The sequence below is a fragment of the Erythrolamprus reginae genome, chromosome 2 (genome assembly GCF_031021105.1).
Source record: "Erythrolamprus reginae isolate rEryReg1 chromosome 2, rEryReg1.hap1, whole genome shotgun sequence".
Lineage (NCBI taxonomy): Eukaryota > Metazoa > Chordata > Lepidosauria > Squamata > Dipsadidae > Erythrolamprus > Erythrolamprus reginae.
In genome coordinates, this window is record NC_091951.1 from 149824515 (window position 1) to 149843667 (window position 19153).

General features: G+C 40.3%; 1 protein-coding gene across 1 annotated transcript in view; it reads right to left on the reverse strand.

Annotated features, from left to right (window-relative positions):
• UBALD2 (UBA like domain containing 2) overlaps nt 1–11222 on the reverse strand; it is a 41787-nt gene extending 30565 nt beyond the window's left edge. Inside the window, exons 1-2 of the mRNA XM_070739854.1 lie at nt 10553–11222; nt 7691–7753 (exon numbers count right to left, since the gene is read on the reverse strand). Coding sequence (XP_070595955.1) covers nt 7691–7753; nt 10553–10672 — 183 coding nt within the window. The 5' untranslated portion in view covers nt 10673–11222. The remainder of the gene's footprint in view (nt 1–7690; nt 7754–10552) is intronic.
• Between the last annotated feature and the right edge of the window lie 7931 nt (nt 11223–19153).

Here is a 19153-nt window from a genome sequence, read left to right on the forward strand (position 1 = left end):
AAACAATTTACGTCCAGGATGCGAGGGGTCTGTAAGTATTTTCACTGCCCTCATTTTGACTCGTGCAGTATACAAGTCCTCAATGGAAGGCAGGTTGGTAGTAATTTTTTTTCCTGCAGTTCAGAATGGGGGGCGGGGGTGTTTGAGGTTAGTTGATTTGCAGCTTCAACCAGGATGTGTTCCTCGTCTGTGATTCTACAAAGTACAGAATGAAATAAAACGTTTGGAGTCCCTCCCTCATTATTACCTATCAGTCAAATAAGTCTACAACAGAAACAAAGGGGCCAGGACCAATGACGATTAACCACATCTGGCTGAGACAGAAATCCTGTGGTTGTATTGTTAGCAATGTAGTTGTATCCCTTGGTTATCTCTGAGCGGTATTCCGAATTGCTGCTGTCCTGATGTATGGATAACAATACGCATAATCCTTAGTCAGGTAGGGGAAAATGGGAGCTACAATATAAGATATGGCAAGATCATCTTTTTAAGGAAGGCTATATATGGAACCACCATGTTTCATCTGATTGTATTTCCAGAGTTGTCTCCATACAGGTGTGTTGGTTTCTCATGCATCAAGATTCCAAGGCCATGACCCATGCATATATACTGCTCAAAAAAATTAAGGGAACACTCAAATAACACATCCTAGATCTGAAGGAATGAAATATTCTCATTGAATACTTTGTTCTGTACAAAGTTGAATGTGCACAGCAGCATGTGAAATTGATTGTCAATCAGTGTTGCTTCCTAAGTGGACAGTTTTATATTGTGTTATTTAAATGTTCCCTTTATTTTTTTGAGCAGTGTATTTTAAGGCCATATCCCCTCCAAATGTTTAAAAAAAATCCCACCTTTTGTATTATGTGCATCCATTACACAGATTCCAATTTGTCCTATCAGAAAAATGTAAGAGGTTGGGGTGAGATCTGATTAACACATTTCTGAAAAAATTCCATAACTGAGCAAGGATTGGAACTTGGCCCTGATCGATCATTTCTGAACGATATTGTTCCTCTTACATTGACCTGAGACTCTAGACTCATCATTCTAGAACTAATGAGGAAGAGAAATACAACAGCAAAATTCTATCAGCTCACACACGCATCCAAAATTTTATAGAAAAAAGAAACTAGTATAAATCAAGGAAAACCTTGATTTTTCTGCATTGGTTGCCGATTAGTTTCCGGTCACAATTCAAAGTGTTGGTTATGACATCAGACCAGAATACATTCGGGACCGCCTTCTGCCGCACAAATCCCAGCGACCGATTAGGTCCCACAGACTTGGTCTTTTCCGGGTCCCATTGACTAAGCAATGCCGTCTGGCGGGACCAAGGGGAAGAGCCTTCTCTGTGGTGGCCACAGCCCTCTGGAATCAACTCCCCCAGGAGATTAGAACTGCCCTCACCCTCCTTGCCTTTCGCAAGCTCCTAAAAACCCACCTATGTCGCCAGGCTTGGGGAAGTTGATATTCTCCGTAGCTGCTATGATTTATGTATGGTTTGCTTGGGTTGTGTGATTAATTTTTATGATAAGGGTTTTAATCTGTTTTTTTAATATTGGATTTGTACATTGTGTATTGTGCTGTGAGCTGTCCCGAGTCTTCGGAGAGGGGCGGCATACAAATCTAATAAATTATTATTATTATTATTATTATTATTATTATTATTATTATTATTATTATTAAAACAGATCTTAAACTGTTCAGACCTTAAAAAGTGTCCATGATATTCATTCACTTTCCACTTTTAAACCTAGATAAAGAAGTTAAAACAAACCTTAAACATACAGGCACTGGATTCAGCTCCTTCTCTGGCAAGAGCATCTTCTGAACAAGGTGGAAAAAGGAAGAACATAAAGATCTTCCATTCCTTTGTAGCATAAACTTTCCAAGAGCAAATTTTGAAGGGATGATGGGGTGGGTTTTTTGGTAAGATAACAGAAGCTTCAAAGATACAGTACTGATTTGGAAAACTTTCAACCACAGAAGAGTCTGATCTAAGCCTCCCAACAGTCATGGGTTCAGATACACTAACGGAACAATGGAAACCAGAAGAGGAAAGCAATGCAAGTTGTGCTGGCAGATATTGGCTGCCCCTCCCTCCAAAAATCAATGGAGATCCCATTCACAGAATACAGGGAAGAGATGGGGAAATAGTATGAAGGGATTACCAAAATTTCCAACTCCGTGTGGATATGAACCAAAGGTCTTCCACCTCACATTCTGCCTGTGGCAAAATGGAAGAAGAATGTACCTGTGCTATATTTCACACCATAAAACTCCCAACACAAATTCAGTCACTAACACAAACTGTAGAATTGTTCTGCCTATTAAGGAAGACTTTTCTAGATCAGCTGGCCACTGATAACACGCTGGTCCTTTTGTGAAGTCAAAAAATAAAATAATTTATGTACTTTATCTTCTTTTCTCAGTTTAGTGCTCTCCAAAGCTATTTTTGCAGATCCGCGGTCTAACAACTGGTCCAAGAAAATAGCCATTCCTAACCCCAGGATTCACTGCTTACTCTAGAAATTTAGGGACATCATAAATTCTGGAGCCCTTTAAGAATCTTGTATCCTCATTTAATGTTATTCATATCAAAGGGGATCATAAGTTGGGATCTCAGCAATTACAATGTCTAGGTAATTCAGCTAAGGGATAAAACTGGCTCAGTTTTTGCAGGTCAAATGCATTTGATGAACTGGTCTCAAATTCCACACCACCAGTTCTGCAATAGTTATCAGCTTTTTGTTTGAGGAAATTTTAGAATGTGATCTATATTACACTTTGCAATAAAGACTTTCGTGGCCAATTTGAAGAAAACTGATGAATGCAAATCCTCCACAAAAAAAGAGAGCCCCTGATTTTCTTTAAAAATCAACATATTCTTTCCCATAACCTCAATATGCAGAGGTTGCATCGGCAACTATTCATCCTTTAACTCAGTTTCTCAACCTCAGCAATTTTAATTCCCATAATTCCCCAAGCAGAACTGTATTAAAAAGCTTCAGTGAATGAACTATCTGTATTTAAAAGATTAAAATATTATCTCTACTTCTGTTTTGATCTAGGTTTGAGTTTTAATAGATTTATGTACCTTCTCTACGCACGATTTTACCTCCATAGGTTTCTCTATAGTATCTTTGCAAAAATTTCACCAACTGTGTATAATAATCAGTTTTCCCTAACACGGCAACCACAGATTTTTCGTTACAATTCCTGCTATTCCTTTCTACTGGCAAGAATTCCTCTGATACCTATAATTTTTCATGTCCTAAATAAAGCACTTCGTAAAGTTTCTTTTCTGTTCAACTTTCTTAAATCTATTCGGTTCACAAGCTATGAATGTCCTAATTCACATCGGGGAATGGCCTATAAGCAGCAAAAATGGAATTCAAAACTAGGCACCATATTAGTCTGAAAGCAATTGAGAAATGTAGATGAATAATGCTTGGGCAAATCATAACTTGAACATTCGCTTCCTGATTAATGTGTAACTGGTTATAAAAAGATAGGGGGAGGGAAGACTTGAGAAGATAGCCTTGCTAAGGAGACAGGATATCCTTTGTTTGCAATCTATGTTAAACTGTCCCTGGAAAATGCAGAAACTGTAAACTCTTTTAATGCTCAGCAGTTGGGAGAAACATTCCAGAGCAAGCAAGAATGGGCCCTGCTGTCTCGTTACAGTTCACATGCGGTTCTGTTTGGCCGAAATCTGCATCTAGCACACAGATTTATGAATAAATGGGATGGCCTGGCAAAGCACGTGAAAGAAACAAGATATTTTAAAATTGCCAGATGGAAAGATGGATTTTTCCTGCCTGTTGCATATTTACTCATTGTGGGCTATTCTTGTGATGTCTTGTCTGCGTAGGTAAATTGGGGGCTGGGTGGGTATATGTATTTCAAGTAGCAATAACCTCCCTTCGGGGGAATGGTAAAAAAAGAGAGAGGCCAGAAATGGATTGTTGGCAATATGCACAGAAGGCTACCCAGGACCAAGGACTGGATATAAAACCGATTAAACAGGCTCAACCAAACTAGGTTCCCCTGCTGTGTGCTAAGCATTTCAAACACCTTGAATCAAGTCTGAAATCCTACTTGCTTGAGTTGCGCAAGGGGCTGCATAAGAAGGAAGTCTCCTGAATATTCTAAACTGATTTGGGGTTGGGATATTATTAACGGGAGACCCTCCAGCATTCACTGAAATCCTATCCAGCAACTGAATGCGAAAGGGCATCATCAGCTCATCTCCATACCAGCAATACCTGTTCAGAAGTGCAAAATGTAAAAAAATGCAGCCCCCTTTGGGAAACAAAGCAGGCTGCCTTGGAAAGACTCTGCCCCCAGGAGGCAAAACGTGCTTTTCAAAGGCACCCAAGCCCTACAGCCATGTTGGCAGGCCCCTTCCTACCCACTGTTGCTGCTCTACTGGTCTATCTTCACCAAGATTCCTTTCCTGCAAGGTTTCACAACCAAAGACATCTTGGTGTAGAAGAACAAGGGGGCATAATCTGAAGTTAGTTGGGGGAAAGATCAAAAGCAACATGAGAAAATATTATTTTACTGAAAGAGTAGTAGATGCTTGGAACAAACTTCCAGCAGACGTGGTTGGTAAATCCACAGTAACTGAATTTAAACATGCCTGGGATAAACATATATCCATCCTAAGATAAAATACAGAAAATAGTATAAGGGCAGACTAGATGGACCATGAGGTCTTTTTCTGCCGTCAGTCTTCTATGTTTCTAAGTTCTGAGATTTTGGTTCTCCAACTGCTGGCCAAATAAGGGTTTTAAAACAAAAATGGACAAGTATGGCAGGAAGAGCAAGAGTGATACAGAGTAGAAGACATGTAGGAAGGAAGGAACAGGGGGTAATGGACAGCCTTCTGAATCCAAAGCACCCATGTAATTCTGAAGAAAACATTCTAGCCAAGAAGATACATCATTATTATTTATTAGATTTGTATGCCGCCCCTCTCTGTAGACTCGCGGCGGCTCACAGCAATAGTCCACAGCAATTATTCACCATGGCTGCTTCCATCACTGGAAAAGTCTTAGAATTTGGCCAGAAACTGCTTTCATTACAGCTTCTGTAGGAATGTCCATTTTCAGCAAGAACCCAGACCCAGAATGCAGAGTGACCTTCACAAGCACAGCTTTGAAATCATTAGGAATCATGGAAGTCAACCAGTAAAAAGGGGAAGGGGTAGGATTCCTTGCAAGTCACACAGGAAACTGGTCCAGGATGTTCACCCATGTTTTAAGCTCAATAGTAAACCTGAGATCTACTTTCACATTTAGGTTTAAAAGAGCATGCTTAAATTAGCTCACTGGCTGCTTGTTTTAGCTTCCAGGGCAGTTATGAATCATTTGTCAACACTTGGCAATCACATACAGAACATTTATCCTTTATACTAGTTTCTTATTGCACAGCTTGAATTTTCATGCCTGTGTCATGCAATCAGCTTCGTAGAGAACTTCACAGGGGGAAGTGGGGAGAAAACACACATGAACCTGCAATTTCATCTCCCCCCCTCCCCCAGTAATATAAATAGAAACATCAAACTATATAAACAAATTCAAATATTCTGAAGCTGTACTACACTGTCTGGAAAGTCTGCTGCATATTTTAGATGGCAGAACTGTAATATTTTTCTAAGCACCAAATGCAAAGTTTCACATTTTTTGTAACATTTACTTTTGGGAATGGTAAAAAAGCACACATTTTCATACTGTAGTGTTCTCCAGCTTGAAAAAAAAGGAGAGCAGGTAATCATAAAGACTGCTGTCTACCCGACGACCCCCTGTCAATTACACTCTTAGGCAGCTTTCTATGATTCTGAAGAATAACATAAAGCAGGTTATGCCCTCTCTCTCAAAACTGAACAGAAAAAAACACAAATGATGATATTCCAGGTTATGTAAGCAAAGTGCTGAACATATTATGTTCCAAGTTTCTACCATGTATATTTTGTTGCATTGGTGAAAGAAGGAAATACATGAACTTCCTGTACATTATTATATGCATTTCTGGGTAGAAAAACGGCTTTTTCAGATCCTTCAAACTATTTCATATAATGGCTGAGACAAGTTCTCTCTTCCCTTCAAAATCTGGTTATGTCTTCTAGGGAAAAAAAAGCTTGCATTTTTCAAAATTAAAAACTAGCCAGGTTCAGAGATGAAATGAATGTTGTAGCTTCTGCATTAATGGAGAAGAACTCTTTTTAAAACCAAATTATTGGCTCTAATAGAAGTATTCCCCGCTTGTTATTTCTAAACTACAATTCCCATACCTAGCATCCCCCCACCCCAAAAAAAAATCATTCTAAAATAGTGCAAGACTTTTTGATAGAACACTAGTTGCAGGACACTGAAATCTGAAAATTGTGGTCCTTGCCAATTTCAAAAAATTGCAGAAAACTATTTTACACGAAATGCAGTAAAGCCTGTTTTCTCTATGGAACCTTTCAAGACTTGTAAAAACAGGCTATTTAGACATTTTTACAATACAGCACAGTGATGCAACCAGTAATCATTTAGATGTTATTTATGTTTTCCTAAAGTTTACAAAATTTAACTTCTTTACACAAATTATACTTTCTCATTAGCAAGCACTACTAATGGAGAAATAGTTTTGTTAATGTTTTCAGGAGAAATTAGAGATTTCTAGTATCATCTAGTCAAAATATGAAATTTAACTGAAATATACAATTAAAAGCATTCATTAGACAATAAATATTGAAAATATAATTACATTGCTGGGTAGATATGAAAAATCCATATAGCCAACAACAAATGTTAGAATTTTATGAAAGATTTCTATTTATTTATTTGCATTTCTAAAGCTATACATAGCCTTCAACAATAGACAAGTGAAATGCTGTAGCTTAGTCTGTATTTGCTATTATCTTTGCACACAATACTAGTTCACTTTCCTATAAAAAAAAATTATTTTGTTTGCCAAAAAGCCCTGCCCTCAGTCAAGGTCACACAAAGTTTTGCTCAAGTTTAGACAAAACACACTAATATACACTAATAGAGATGTGGAGGGGGGTGTACCTAAAAGCTTGCCAGCATTTCCTCCCTCCTTCTAAACTCTTTGGATTTTAAGTAATTATGGAGTATAAAAATGGTTAAACAATTCCATATGAGGTAAAGACAAAGGAAGGAGGGAGGGTGAGAGAGAGAGAGAAGCAGAAGTCCCCGTTTCCTGGCAGACATTTTGGCTCTTGTTTACATTTGCAGTCTGTGTTTCTCTTGTTGCAGAGCAATATGGCTGTCTGTAGAGCTGACAGCTTTGAATGCACAACCACTGCTGGCTGCAGGCTCTTGTTCCCTCCCAGTATCAAAGGTTGTGTAAAATTATGCAGACCTTGCATATCCAAGACGAGGAGTTCCTCCCCGTATTTACATGGCTTAAACAACTCATGCACTGCTCAGCGTGGTCTTTTATTTCTCTTTTAGACCTGCTTTCCAAGAGGCATGGGTGTGTGTGTGTGTGTGTGTGTGTGTGTGTGTGTAAAGCTTAAGGATAGTTTTGGATTTGTTCATGGAAACAAGAAAAGCTCCAGGCATTAAAACACACCAGGACTGTTTACCTAATGTAAATTTCCAGCGCTTACAAAAGGAGTGGGGGAGGAGTGTGAGGAACAACATGAACCTGAGAACTTTGAACTACTTACCATTTGATGGTGGTGATGGGTGTTGGGAATGTTGGTTTCTTGAAAAAACGCACTCAAAGCCGTCTATGTTTGAACAAAACACAAACACACAAGCTTACTGTTAGAACAAGGGGGGCCACGACTCCAAGGGAAAAGTCAAAGTCTGGTAGAACAATAATTTTTACAGGGACATTCTCCCCGGGGCCCATTTACTCTCCCTCCTCCTCTTCCCATTTTTTGTTAAGCACTGACCAAGGACAATGCTAATTTTTCCCTTCCCTTTGGGGAAGGAATGGGAAATAAAAGGAAACCACAAACCCTGGCACACAAGAGGACAACATACCCATAGGTAATCATTGTCAGCTTCAACTAGGTTCACTAACCCAGCGTTTCCCAACCTTGGCAACTTGAAGATATTTGGACTTCAACTCCCAGAATTCCCCAGCCAGCATTTGCTGGCTGGGGAATTCTGGGAGTTGAAGTCCAAATATCTTCAAGTTGCCAAGGTTGGGAAACACTGCCCTAACCCACAAGCCAACAGAGTACAACAGCTTCTCCTTTGCTAAGGTGCCATCCTCCAAATCCCAACACAGTTAGGAACAAAGTTGGTCAGGGAACATTTTTAAAATAATAAGGAAGTCTCTATCCCTAAAAAAAATTGGCATTGTGGAGTTTTCAAAGGCAACATGGGGGTGGGGATGGCTTCATGGCCGACCGCTTTTCTAAGTATAATGCTATGCCCAGCAGAAAATGGACAAAGGCCTTTTTATCTTTATCTTTGATGCCAAGGGCTCGGGCTCAACCCAATCTTTTCTCTCCTTGTCTTGCAAATCAAAATCAGAGGTGGCCTTTAAAACATTGTGGCTAGACCAGGGAAGGATTTGGCCATATGTAAACAAAGCCCTTCATGGCATCGAACCAGAATATCTCTGGGACCGCCTTCTGCCGCACGAATCCCAGCGACCGGTTAGGCCTTCTCCGGGTCCTGTCGACAAAACAATGTTGTCTGGCGGGACCCAGGGGAAGAGCCTTCTCTGTGGCGGCCCCGACCCTCTGGAATCAACTCCCCCGGGATTTAGGACTGCCCCCACCCTCCTTGCCTTTCGCAAATTCCTTAAGACCCACCTCTGCCGCCAGGCATGGGGAAATTGATTCCCCTGGGCCGTTTCCGCTTTACATATGGTTTGGGATGTATGACTGTTTTTATATTAAGGGTTTTAAATGATTTTTTAATCATTGGATTTGTACTGTGTTTTGTTGTTGTGAGCCGCTCCGAGTCTTCGGAGAGGGGCGGCATACAAATCTAATTAATAATAATAAATAATAATAATAATAATAAACCAACTCCTTTTAAAAGTCAGCATTTCATAACCGTATCTCAACACGCTATCTTAGTTTCTTCTCTGGCCTAAAGAAAAGACCAAACAGACGAAGCAGCAAAAATTATGAGCAGGCCCAATTCAGAAATTTAATAATGGAGGGGGGGGAGAGAAATGGAGGGGGGCGGGACAGTCTCCTTGATATTCCTTGGCTTCCAAATCGGGTGCCTTGCTCAGGACTGAAGCGAAGGGGGGGTTCATTTAATGTACAGTATTGCATTTATAAGCCACCCAACTCCTTACAGCAAATCGAAACAATAATAATATAACAGCTAACTCAGATTAAAGGATGGGTGGGCAAGAGGAAAAAAACCTTCACACTCAGCCCCTCTTAGGTTGTTTTCCCCTTTTCTTGAGATGTGCGCACTAGTGTGCCTTCCGTCCCCTGTCCAATTGCCCCTCCTATATTTTATATATCTTTTTTTCCATTCATATATCTTTTCCTCTATTCTTCCTTGAGGTATTCTATTCTCATCTCTTTTCTTCTAGCCTTTCCCTGATATTTACTACTACATGTTTTTATTCTCTTTTAACTTTCAATTTGTATTGGACTAAACAAACAAACAAACATTTAATATTATTCCAGGGAGGAATATTATCAATATTAGATATAAAATATCTAATTAATCAATATTAAATAGATTTGTACTATTTATTGTCGTTGTAAGCCGTTCTGAGTCTCCGGAGAGGGGCGGCATACAAATTTAAATAATAATAATAATAATAATAATAATAATAATAATAATAATAATAATAATAATAATAATAATAATATATTTAATATTATTCCAGGGAGGAATATTATTTATTCCAGGGAGGAATATGATCAAGCCATTTATGCCATCCGAAGGCTCGAATCACACACATACACACACACACACCCCGCCCCCGGGAGGCTGTGTGTGTGATCACGCGTTCTTGCACTCTGGCCGCCTGGCCAAGTCAAGATTATTAACGGTGTCCCCTCGCTTCTCCTCCTCCCTCCCCCTTTTCCCACGACCAGCAGCGGCAACAACAGATTTAGTCAACACGCAAGGGAAAAAAAAAAAGGCCTAGCGCATTCCTAAGCCCCGGAAGGCACTCGTTGTTAAGAAAAGAGAGAGTAGTTATTAAAATGGCTCTTTGATGGATTGTTTACATGCCCGGTGCCAAGGGAAAGGCTCCCTCGCCTTACACCGGGGAGGGGAAGGGAAAAGGGGGCAGGGCAGCAGAATATCCCTTCATAGTATTTATAGCATTTAGACTTATATACTGTATAGTGCTTTTACAGCCCTCTCTAAGCGGTTTATAGTATCAGCATATCGCCCCCAACTATCTGGATCCTCATTTTACCCACCGCGGAAGGGTTTAAGGCTGAGTCGACCGTGTAGCCACCACCGACCCCAGACCCAAAAATAAAAATAGTTGAGACCGTGGGAGGGTTGGTGGTGGCGCCTCTTCCCATCTCAGACGGAGAGAGAGAACCGGAGACCCCGGGGAAAAAAAAAAGAAGCTCGCCACGCACCTCGAATTGCCAATGTGCGGCTTGCAGGAGCTGCTTCGCTTGATCCGCCGCACAGCCCGCAGCCAGCACGAACTGGTTAATCATGACTTGATGCCGGAGCTCCTCCATATTCACCGACATGGCGAGAGAAGCGAAACCACAACACGGAAGGGAGGAGGAGGAGGAGAGCCAAACGCACTCGAGGTGGCGGCGGCGATGATGATGGAGGAGGCGCGGCGGCGGCTGGGATACGTGGGGGGGTTTCTTTGCGGGGGGGAGGAAAAAAACCGACCAAGGCTGGTGCTGCTTCTCCTCCTTCCCTTCTTAAACCCGAAATGCCGGGCGGGCTTTTCTCTGCTCCGAGGCTTTTTAAAGCTGGTCGTCTCGCCGGGTTCGAGCCAAGCCGCCTCTCTCGGCCTCTCTAAGCTTCAGTCGGCTGTGTTGATATTTCCCCTTGCCCTCTCGTAGTTCTCCGGCAGCTACACCACCACAAACAACAGCATCTAAGGGGAGGAGCATGTGGCGAGAATCGGGGTGGGCAGGAGGGGGGGAAGCCGGAGGTGCCTCAACGTTCGACTCCACGCTTTCCCAGCCCGCTGATTGGTCGCTGCAGTCTTCTTTGCGTGTCTGAACGTTCGATTCGAATCTTCCAGGCGGTGGATGTTTCTCTTTCTTGCTCCCGCCCCTTTCTGCCCCGTTGCTTCTATTTCATTGGAGGAAGTCAACCCTCATCTTCCTCGCTCATTGGTTAGCTTCTGTGTTTTGGCTGAGAACGGGGGTCGTGATTGGTCCTTTTTTTTCCTCTCGTAAGGGACTGGGGGGGGGGGGGGGAAACTATGCTCTTGTTTAAACTGAACTGGAAATCCTACTCCCTTTGTTTGATTGGCTGCTTTGCTCCCTCCTCCTCCTCCCGTTCTCCCCCCCCCGAATGTTGTTTGGAAAAAAAAGAACAAAAAAGTATAGCTATAGACAACGAGTTCATTGATAAATTTCTGTGTGACCAATATAGACCCAGCTGGAAAAGCAGAGGATGTGCAGCAGTATCTCACTTCCCTTTGAAAATACACAATTATATCCCGAAAGCGAACTTTTATCGTGTAATTGAAAAAGGTGGCACATTCACCGTTCTTATCGGAAATTACGCTCTCGCGAACTTCCGGATGCTTATTGCTCAGAGGGTGAAGATCGGAAACGTTTTGGGTTTTTTTTTTAGAAATCTATATTAGTTTCTTTCACTAAGTCATAATGGAATGAACTGGTACCGGTAGTAATAACTTCCTTTTGAAGAACCCGCAGTCTTAGAGAAATACGGATTTATTTATTTATTTATATTTATTTTGTCCAATACAAATTGAAAATTAAAAAGAGTATAAAAAGTTAAAAGAGAATAAAAACATGTAGTAGTAAATATCAGGGAAAGGAGAGAAGAAAAGATATGAGAATAGAATATGTCAATGAAGAATAGAGGATATATCCATGTATGAATGGAAGAAAAGATATACTGTATAAGATATAGGAGGGGCAATTGGACGGGATGGAAGGCACACTAGTGCACTTATGCTCGGCTTTTTTTTTTTTGTCCTTGAATTAAAAAAAAAAAGCTCACAATCACACCCGCCCCAACGATTTGCGGTCCCCTTCAGTCAGTTCCTTCACAACTTTTTGCTAGAAGATATGAATCACAGTGAGCATGGGCTGGACTGCAGGGGGGGAAAAACAATGGCTACCAACTTGCCTTCCACTGAAGATCTGTATATTGCACGAGTCAAAAAAAGGGCTGTGAAAATATTTACTGACCTCTTGCATCCTGGATACAAACTGCTTCAACTCCTACCCTTAAAATGATACAATAGAGCAGTGTTTCCCAACCTTGGCCAACTTGAAGATATTTGGACTTCCACTCCCAGAATTCCCCAGCCAGCAAATGCTGGCTGGGGAATTCTGGGAGTTGAAGTCTAAATATCTTCAATAGAATAGAATAGAATTTTATTGGCTAAGTGTGATTGGACACACAAGGAATTTGTCTTGGTGCATATGCTCTCAGCGTACATAAAATAAAATATACATTTGTCAAGAATCATGTGGTATAACACTTAATGATTGTCATAGGGGTCAAATAGCAATAAAGAAACAATCAATATTAATAAAAATCTTAGGATACAAGCAACAAGTTACAGTCAAACAGTCCTAAGTGGGAGGAAGAGGTTGGATGGAAAATTGACTTTTTGTCTTGGGGGGGGGGTCATTGCCTGGCCCTAACACAAAAAGGGCAGCTCTTAATAAAAATATCCACCACTATTTCAAAGTGTAGTCACTCAGGAACGCTAACGGTACATATACAACTGCTTTAATACATGGCAGCTCCGTTTAGGAATGAGCTGGATTTTACAACTTTCCTCCCCACATTTGTTAAGTGAATCACTGCAGTTATTTTAGTAATGCAGTTGTTAAGTGAGTCTTGCTTCTCCATTGACTGTGCTTGTCAGAACGTTGCAAAAGACGACCATATCAACCCAGGAAACAACAACCATCATCAATATTAACCAGTTGTCAAGCATCTGAATGTAAATCATGAGACCGTGAGGATGCTGCAATGGTCATAAGTGTGAAAAATGGTTATGACTCATGAGTCGGCTTTTTTCAGTGCCGTTGTAAGTTTCAACGGTCACTAAATGAAGTGTTGTAAGATGAGGACTATATGTTGCTTCCACTGACTTATATTTGGATTGTGCACAACTTTTGCTTTTTTAATTCATTTGACATCAACTCTACCAACTCTACTCAACTGGGATTCTACCGCATGAATCCCAGCGGTCGATAAGGTCCCACAGAGTTGGCCTTCTCCGGGTCCCATCGACCAAACAATGTCGTTTGGCAGGCCCCAGGGGAAGAGCCTTCTCTGTGGCGGTCCCGGCCCTCTGGAATCAACTCCCCCCAGAGATTAGAACAGCCCCTACCCTCCTTGTCTTTCGCAAATTATTTAAGACCCACCTATATCGCCAGGCATGGGGGAACTAAGACATCCTCCCCCAGGCTTTTATATTTTATGTTTGGTATGTATGTGCTGTATGGTTTTAATTGCTGGGGTTTTATATATGTTTTTTAATATTGGATTTGTTTTACTGCTATATTGTTTTATTATTGTTGTGAGCCGCCCCGAGTCTTCGGAGAGGGGCAGCATACAAGTCCAATAAATTATTATTATTATTATTATTATTATTATTATTATTATTATTATTATTATTATCTCTACTGTTAATTTTCTCTTGCCTCCAAATCATCAATAAAGCGCTAGAGTTTTCACATTGATATAAGAGCTGTGTTTATTAATTCATTACACTCAATCTCATTTTTCATTCATAAATTTGAGACAGTGCATCTTTTTGCCCACAAAAAATGACATTATAAAGTGTCACTGAGATTCTCTGAAATTCATTCGTTCATTCATGCCAATGTTGACTTATGCGTCCTGTGAAAATACCATATTATGTTTATTTTTCATACCAGGGTGTTGAAGCACCATAATTCCGTTCTGGGCTAATCATTTCCTGTAGATCAATTTATGACAGTAAAACATGCTGGGACAGGCAGTCTTTTGAGGAAGTTTGGTTACAGCCTGATCATGGGTATGCTTACTAGAGGGTGAGGGGAGGAAACGAACCTCCTGCCGCTCCCTAATTCAGTTGCACTTTTAGCTCCAGCGAGTGCAATTGCACAATAGTAACAATAGAAGTGAAAACTATTGAAGCAATACTGATCTGCTCCCAAAGTATTTCTGGAAATTCCTTTTGCCACTTACCAATCTTCATTGTCATTCATTTATAATGTTCCTGCATTAGCTATGTGTGCAAATCAGCATGCAGTGATTGCATTACCCACTTATCCCAATGTTCCTTCTCAATTCCAACCATTTATACAATTCATCCCAGATTTCATAATAATCTCTTTCATTCTTCTTGAGCTCTAACGTCAACCTATCCATTTCAGCACAGGATAATATCTTAATTATTACTATTTCTTCTGTAGGAGTCTCTTTTATCTTTCCATTTCTGAGCAATGGCTAATCTCACTGCTAATAGCATGTGTAGTAATAGGCATAAAGATCCTTTATTGTATTTATCTTTAGTAATGCCCAACAAGAAAAGTTCTGGCTTTAAGCAGAGGTTTTGTTGTGCTAATATATCTTCCAGCCAATATTGTTGTGCTTTCGTACATCCCCACCACATATGGTTGTAAGTCCCTGGCACTTCTTTGTATTTCCAACATTTTGGTGAAATCTTTTTATTTATTTTAGCTAATCTTCTAGGAGGGAGGTGCCACCTATAGAACATCGTGAATCTTTGGGGGGGAGTTGTTTCTGAAGGGCCAGGGCTGTATATGCAGTAGCTAATGTGAGTTTCCTATTCCTTTCCCATAATTCTTGCCATTTGTCTAAATCAATACCATAACCAGAATTTTTACTCCAAATTAGCATTGTCTCTTTTACTTGTTCTTCCAAAAGGGTCTTGTTCCTTCCATGTTCTTCCAACATGGTAATGACTGATTTTAATATTGTTGGGGTTTTAGATTAACTGTTTTAATATTAATTGGATTATGATGTTGCATTGTTTTTATAAGTTGTAAACTGCCCTGGAGAAGGATGGAATATAAATCAATCAATCAAATAAACAAACAAAGAAACAGACAAACAAACAAACAAACAATGTTCTAGTAAACATTAGTATATATTTTTTATCACTTTGTCCTCTGATCCTAATAAGATTTCGTCTAATTCTGTATGCTTTAGTTTTATTTTCCATACTTTTTTATCCTTCTACGTCATGACTGTACTTGGTGGTATGCCCACCATTCAAGTCCTATACAGTACTTTCTTCTAATAACTTTTTCCTCTATTTCAGTTCTCCTTCATCTAAAATGTCCTTGTAAGTGGTTATCCTTCCCAATTTCATAACATTTGGGTGCATGAACATAGCCAATTGGGAATTTCCATATACTGTAATTTTTTCATTCCAGACCAGACCTCTAGTAAAGCCAGTCTAATGTAATGATTCTGGAAGTACTTATGAGCCTTATGGTTTTCTTATGACCATTGCTGTGTCCTAAGGTCATGGGATCAACCACAGTGATTAATTTAGCAACTGTGCAAGAAAGGTTGTAAAATGGGGCAAAACTCAATTAACGAACATCTCACTTAACAACAGAAATGTTGAGCTCAATTCTGGTCATAAATTGAGATCTCCATTGCAGCTAACGGTTGGGGGATTAAAAGGGATGGGGCATGGGTAAGAAAATGCTGGGCATCTTGGTATATTTAGGGAAGATAGTTTGCAGCCAAGCAATTTCATTTGATCAGCTTAATCCAGTCTCTCCAAAGCATGCATGAAAAACAAGCAAAATGAGATGGAGGCCATGAGACACAGAGGCAAGTGTAATATAATAGGGTTTACAGAAGCCTGGTGAGATCAATCTCTTTTTTAAAATTCTTTTTAATTTTTTTTACTGATTTTAAAATATAAAACACGCACACAATGTACAACAAGTCTATGGAGAGGGGTGGCATACAAATCTAATAAATGAGTGAGTGAGTGAGTGAGCGAGTGAGTGAGTGAGTGAGTAAGTAAGTGCTCAGTGAATAGTGCCCACCACCAGACAGCATTCATATCCCCCCACCAGAACGGGGGCATATTTTATATATACCATTTAAACTCAAGAGCAATATATCTATTTTGGTGAGATCAATCTCAGGAGCACTGCACTGGGCTTGAAAGGTACACATTATCTCAGAAGGGATGGGAACGCCAGATAAAAATTTGTATGATAATATTTTATATATAGAATGAGCTTACCTGTATAAAGTCCAGCTGAACTGATGGTGGCACGAGTACTGTAAACTTCTGGGTTAGAGCAAAAGGGCAAACTAAGCGATATCTTGCTATGAGGCTACTGTATTTCATTCCATCAATTTATTAAACTAGATAATAATCCTAAAAGTCATGAACTGGTTGTGATAGGACATTTCAATTACCCAGACATTTGTTGGAAGATGAATCCTGCCAGCATTTGTTGTTGTTAGTTGCGAAGTCGTGGCCAACTCATCACAACCCCATGGACAACGTTCCTCCAGGACTTCCTGTCCTCTATCACCTCCTGGAGTCCATTTAAACTCACACCTACTGCTTCAATGACTCCATCCAGCCACCTCAATCTCTGTTATCCCCTTCCTTTTTTGCCCTCAATCGTTCCCAGCCTTAGGCTCTTCTCCAGTGAGCCCTTCCTTCTCATTAGGTGACCAAAGTAGTTGAGTTTCATCTTCAGCATCTGGTCTTCGAAAGAGCAGTCAGGGTTGATCTCCTCTAGGACTGACCAGTTTGATCGCCTTGCAGTCCAAGGGAGGAGGAGTCTTCTCCAGCACCATAGTTTCAAAAGCCTCAATTCTTTGGCGCTCAGCCTCTCTTATGGTACAACTTTCACAGCCTTACATTGCAACTGGGAAAACCATACCCTTAGGTATACGCACTTCTGTTGGCTTTTTAGTATGCTGTCTAGATTTTTCATAGCTTTCCTATGGAGTGAGCGTCTTTTAATTTCTTGGCTGTAGTCTCCATCTGCAGTGATCTTGGAGCCCAGGAAAACAAAATCTTCCACTACCATCTATTTTCAAAAAGCTAAGCAGGAAACTGGGAGCTCTAATTCTCAAACCTTGCTTTTCACAGAAGTTTGGTTAAAGAACAATCAAATATAATCCATGGGTTTTAGAAAGATTGGTTTTAATAAACCAAGAGAAGTTATAAGGGAGAGGTCATGGGAGGAACAGCAAAATGGCCAGCTGGGGTATCTTCAAAAGAAAACTAAAGATAGCTCAGCCTCAGATAATACTGAAAGATCTTGAAGAAGAGCCATTGCATCTCTGTCAATTATTTTTGAGGAGTTTAGAGAACTGGAGATGTCCCAGAGGACTGGAACAAATATTATTCTTTTCTTGAAGAAAAGGGGGAAGGAGATTGGATCTAGTCATTAACTATCAGTGAGCCTAACTTCAATATGTGGTATGTGTTACAGCAAATAATAAAAGAAGCCACTTGTAAGCATTTGGGAGACAATGATGCATTTCCTAAGAAGCAACATGACTTGGTCCAAAAAGGGCCATAGTAGATAAATTTTGTCTTTCTTTTACAAGGTATCTAGTAGCTGTATAAAATGTGATTATAAACTGCCTTAGTTTTACCAAAGCTTTTCACAGGATTCTTCTGACATTGTCACTGATAAGCTTTTATAGTGTGATTTGGATGGCAATACAGTCAGGCATATCCATGGGTTGGCACCGATGGTTGAGATGGAACACTCTAACCATTATAATCCATATGTGCAATGTTATTCAACATTTTTATTAGTGGCATGGATCAGTGAAGGGCTGCAATTTTTTTTACTTATTTGGCATGGCTTATTTTGTGGGTGTTACTTGTTGGTCACGTGACCAGGTGGGAGTGGCTTGATGATCATGTGACTTGGGAGTGGCTTAAAAGTCACGTGACAGGCTTAAAGGTGGCCAACCTGACGTCACTCACATCAAGGGTTTGGGTTAGGGTTAGCGTACCTGTCCTCTCCTTGCCTCAAAGAGATACAATTTCTCTTACTATTACTGAATATCCGAAATATACTATTTAATTCTATGTATCGATGCCATATGTGTACATACATATTACACACAGGCACACAAAAATATACATTATCTACTATGTAAAATGTATGTACACATATGCACGCATAGCTCTTCTAAAATTATTTTATTTGTTTGTTTGTCTGTCTGTCTGTCTGTCTGTCTGTCTGTCTGTCTGTCTGTCTATCTATTTATTTATTCATTCATTCATTCTATTTTTATGCCGCCCTTCTCCTTAGACTCAGGGCAGCTTACAACATGTTAGCAATAGCACTTTTTAACAGAGCTAGCATATTGCCCCCACAATCCGGGTCCTCATTTTACCCATCTCAGAAGGATGGAAGGCTGAGTCAACCTTGAGCTGATGGTGAGATTTGAACCGCTGACCTACAGATCTACAGTGGGCTGCAGTACAGCACTCTACCTGCACATTCAACCTCGTTTACTGCGGTAGGGAAAACATACCCAGAGCCCAGAAGAGAAAAAAAGAAAAAATTAAAAATTTGTCTACCGGTTCTGCATACCTGGCCAAAATTTGTCTACCGGTTCTGCATACCTGACCGTACCTGTAGGAGCCCATCACTGGTTCAGGTGGAACATAGTGCAATGTTATTTAGCACTTTTATTAGTAGCATGGATGATAGGATTGATGAGCTGCTTCTCAGATTTTCAGATGATACGAAGTTTGGAGATCTATCCAAGACCCAAGTTGATAGAATGGTATTGCAATCTTATCTGGAAAGGTTAGAAGAAAAGAAGGAAATAAGATGTCTTTTCCAGAAGGAGAAAATGTGAGGTATTACATTGAGAGAGAGAGAAGGAAAAAATGTATGGAAAAAGTGACAAAATAGCAGATTCATGGTTTTGAAGCACTGAATTGGAGAAGGGCTAGGCTATGGTCACTGACCAGCCAAGTCTGAGGCATCTGCTAGAAGGGTTAATGCAGCCCTGGGCTACATCAGAAA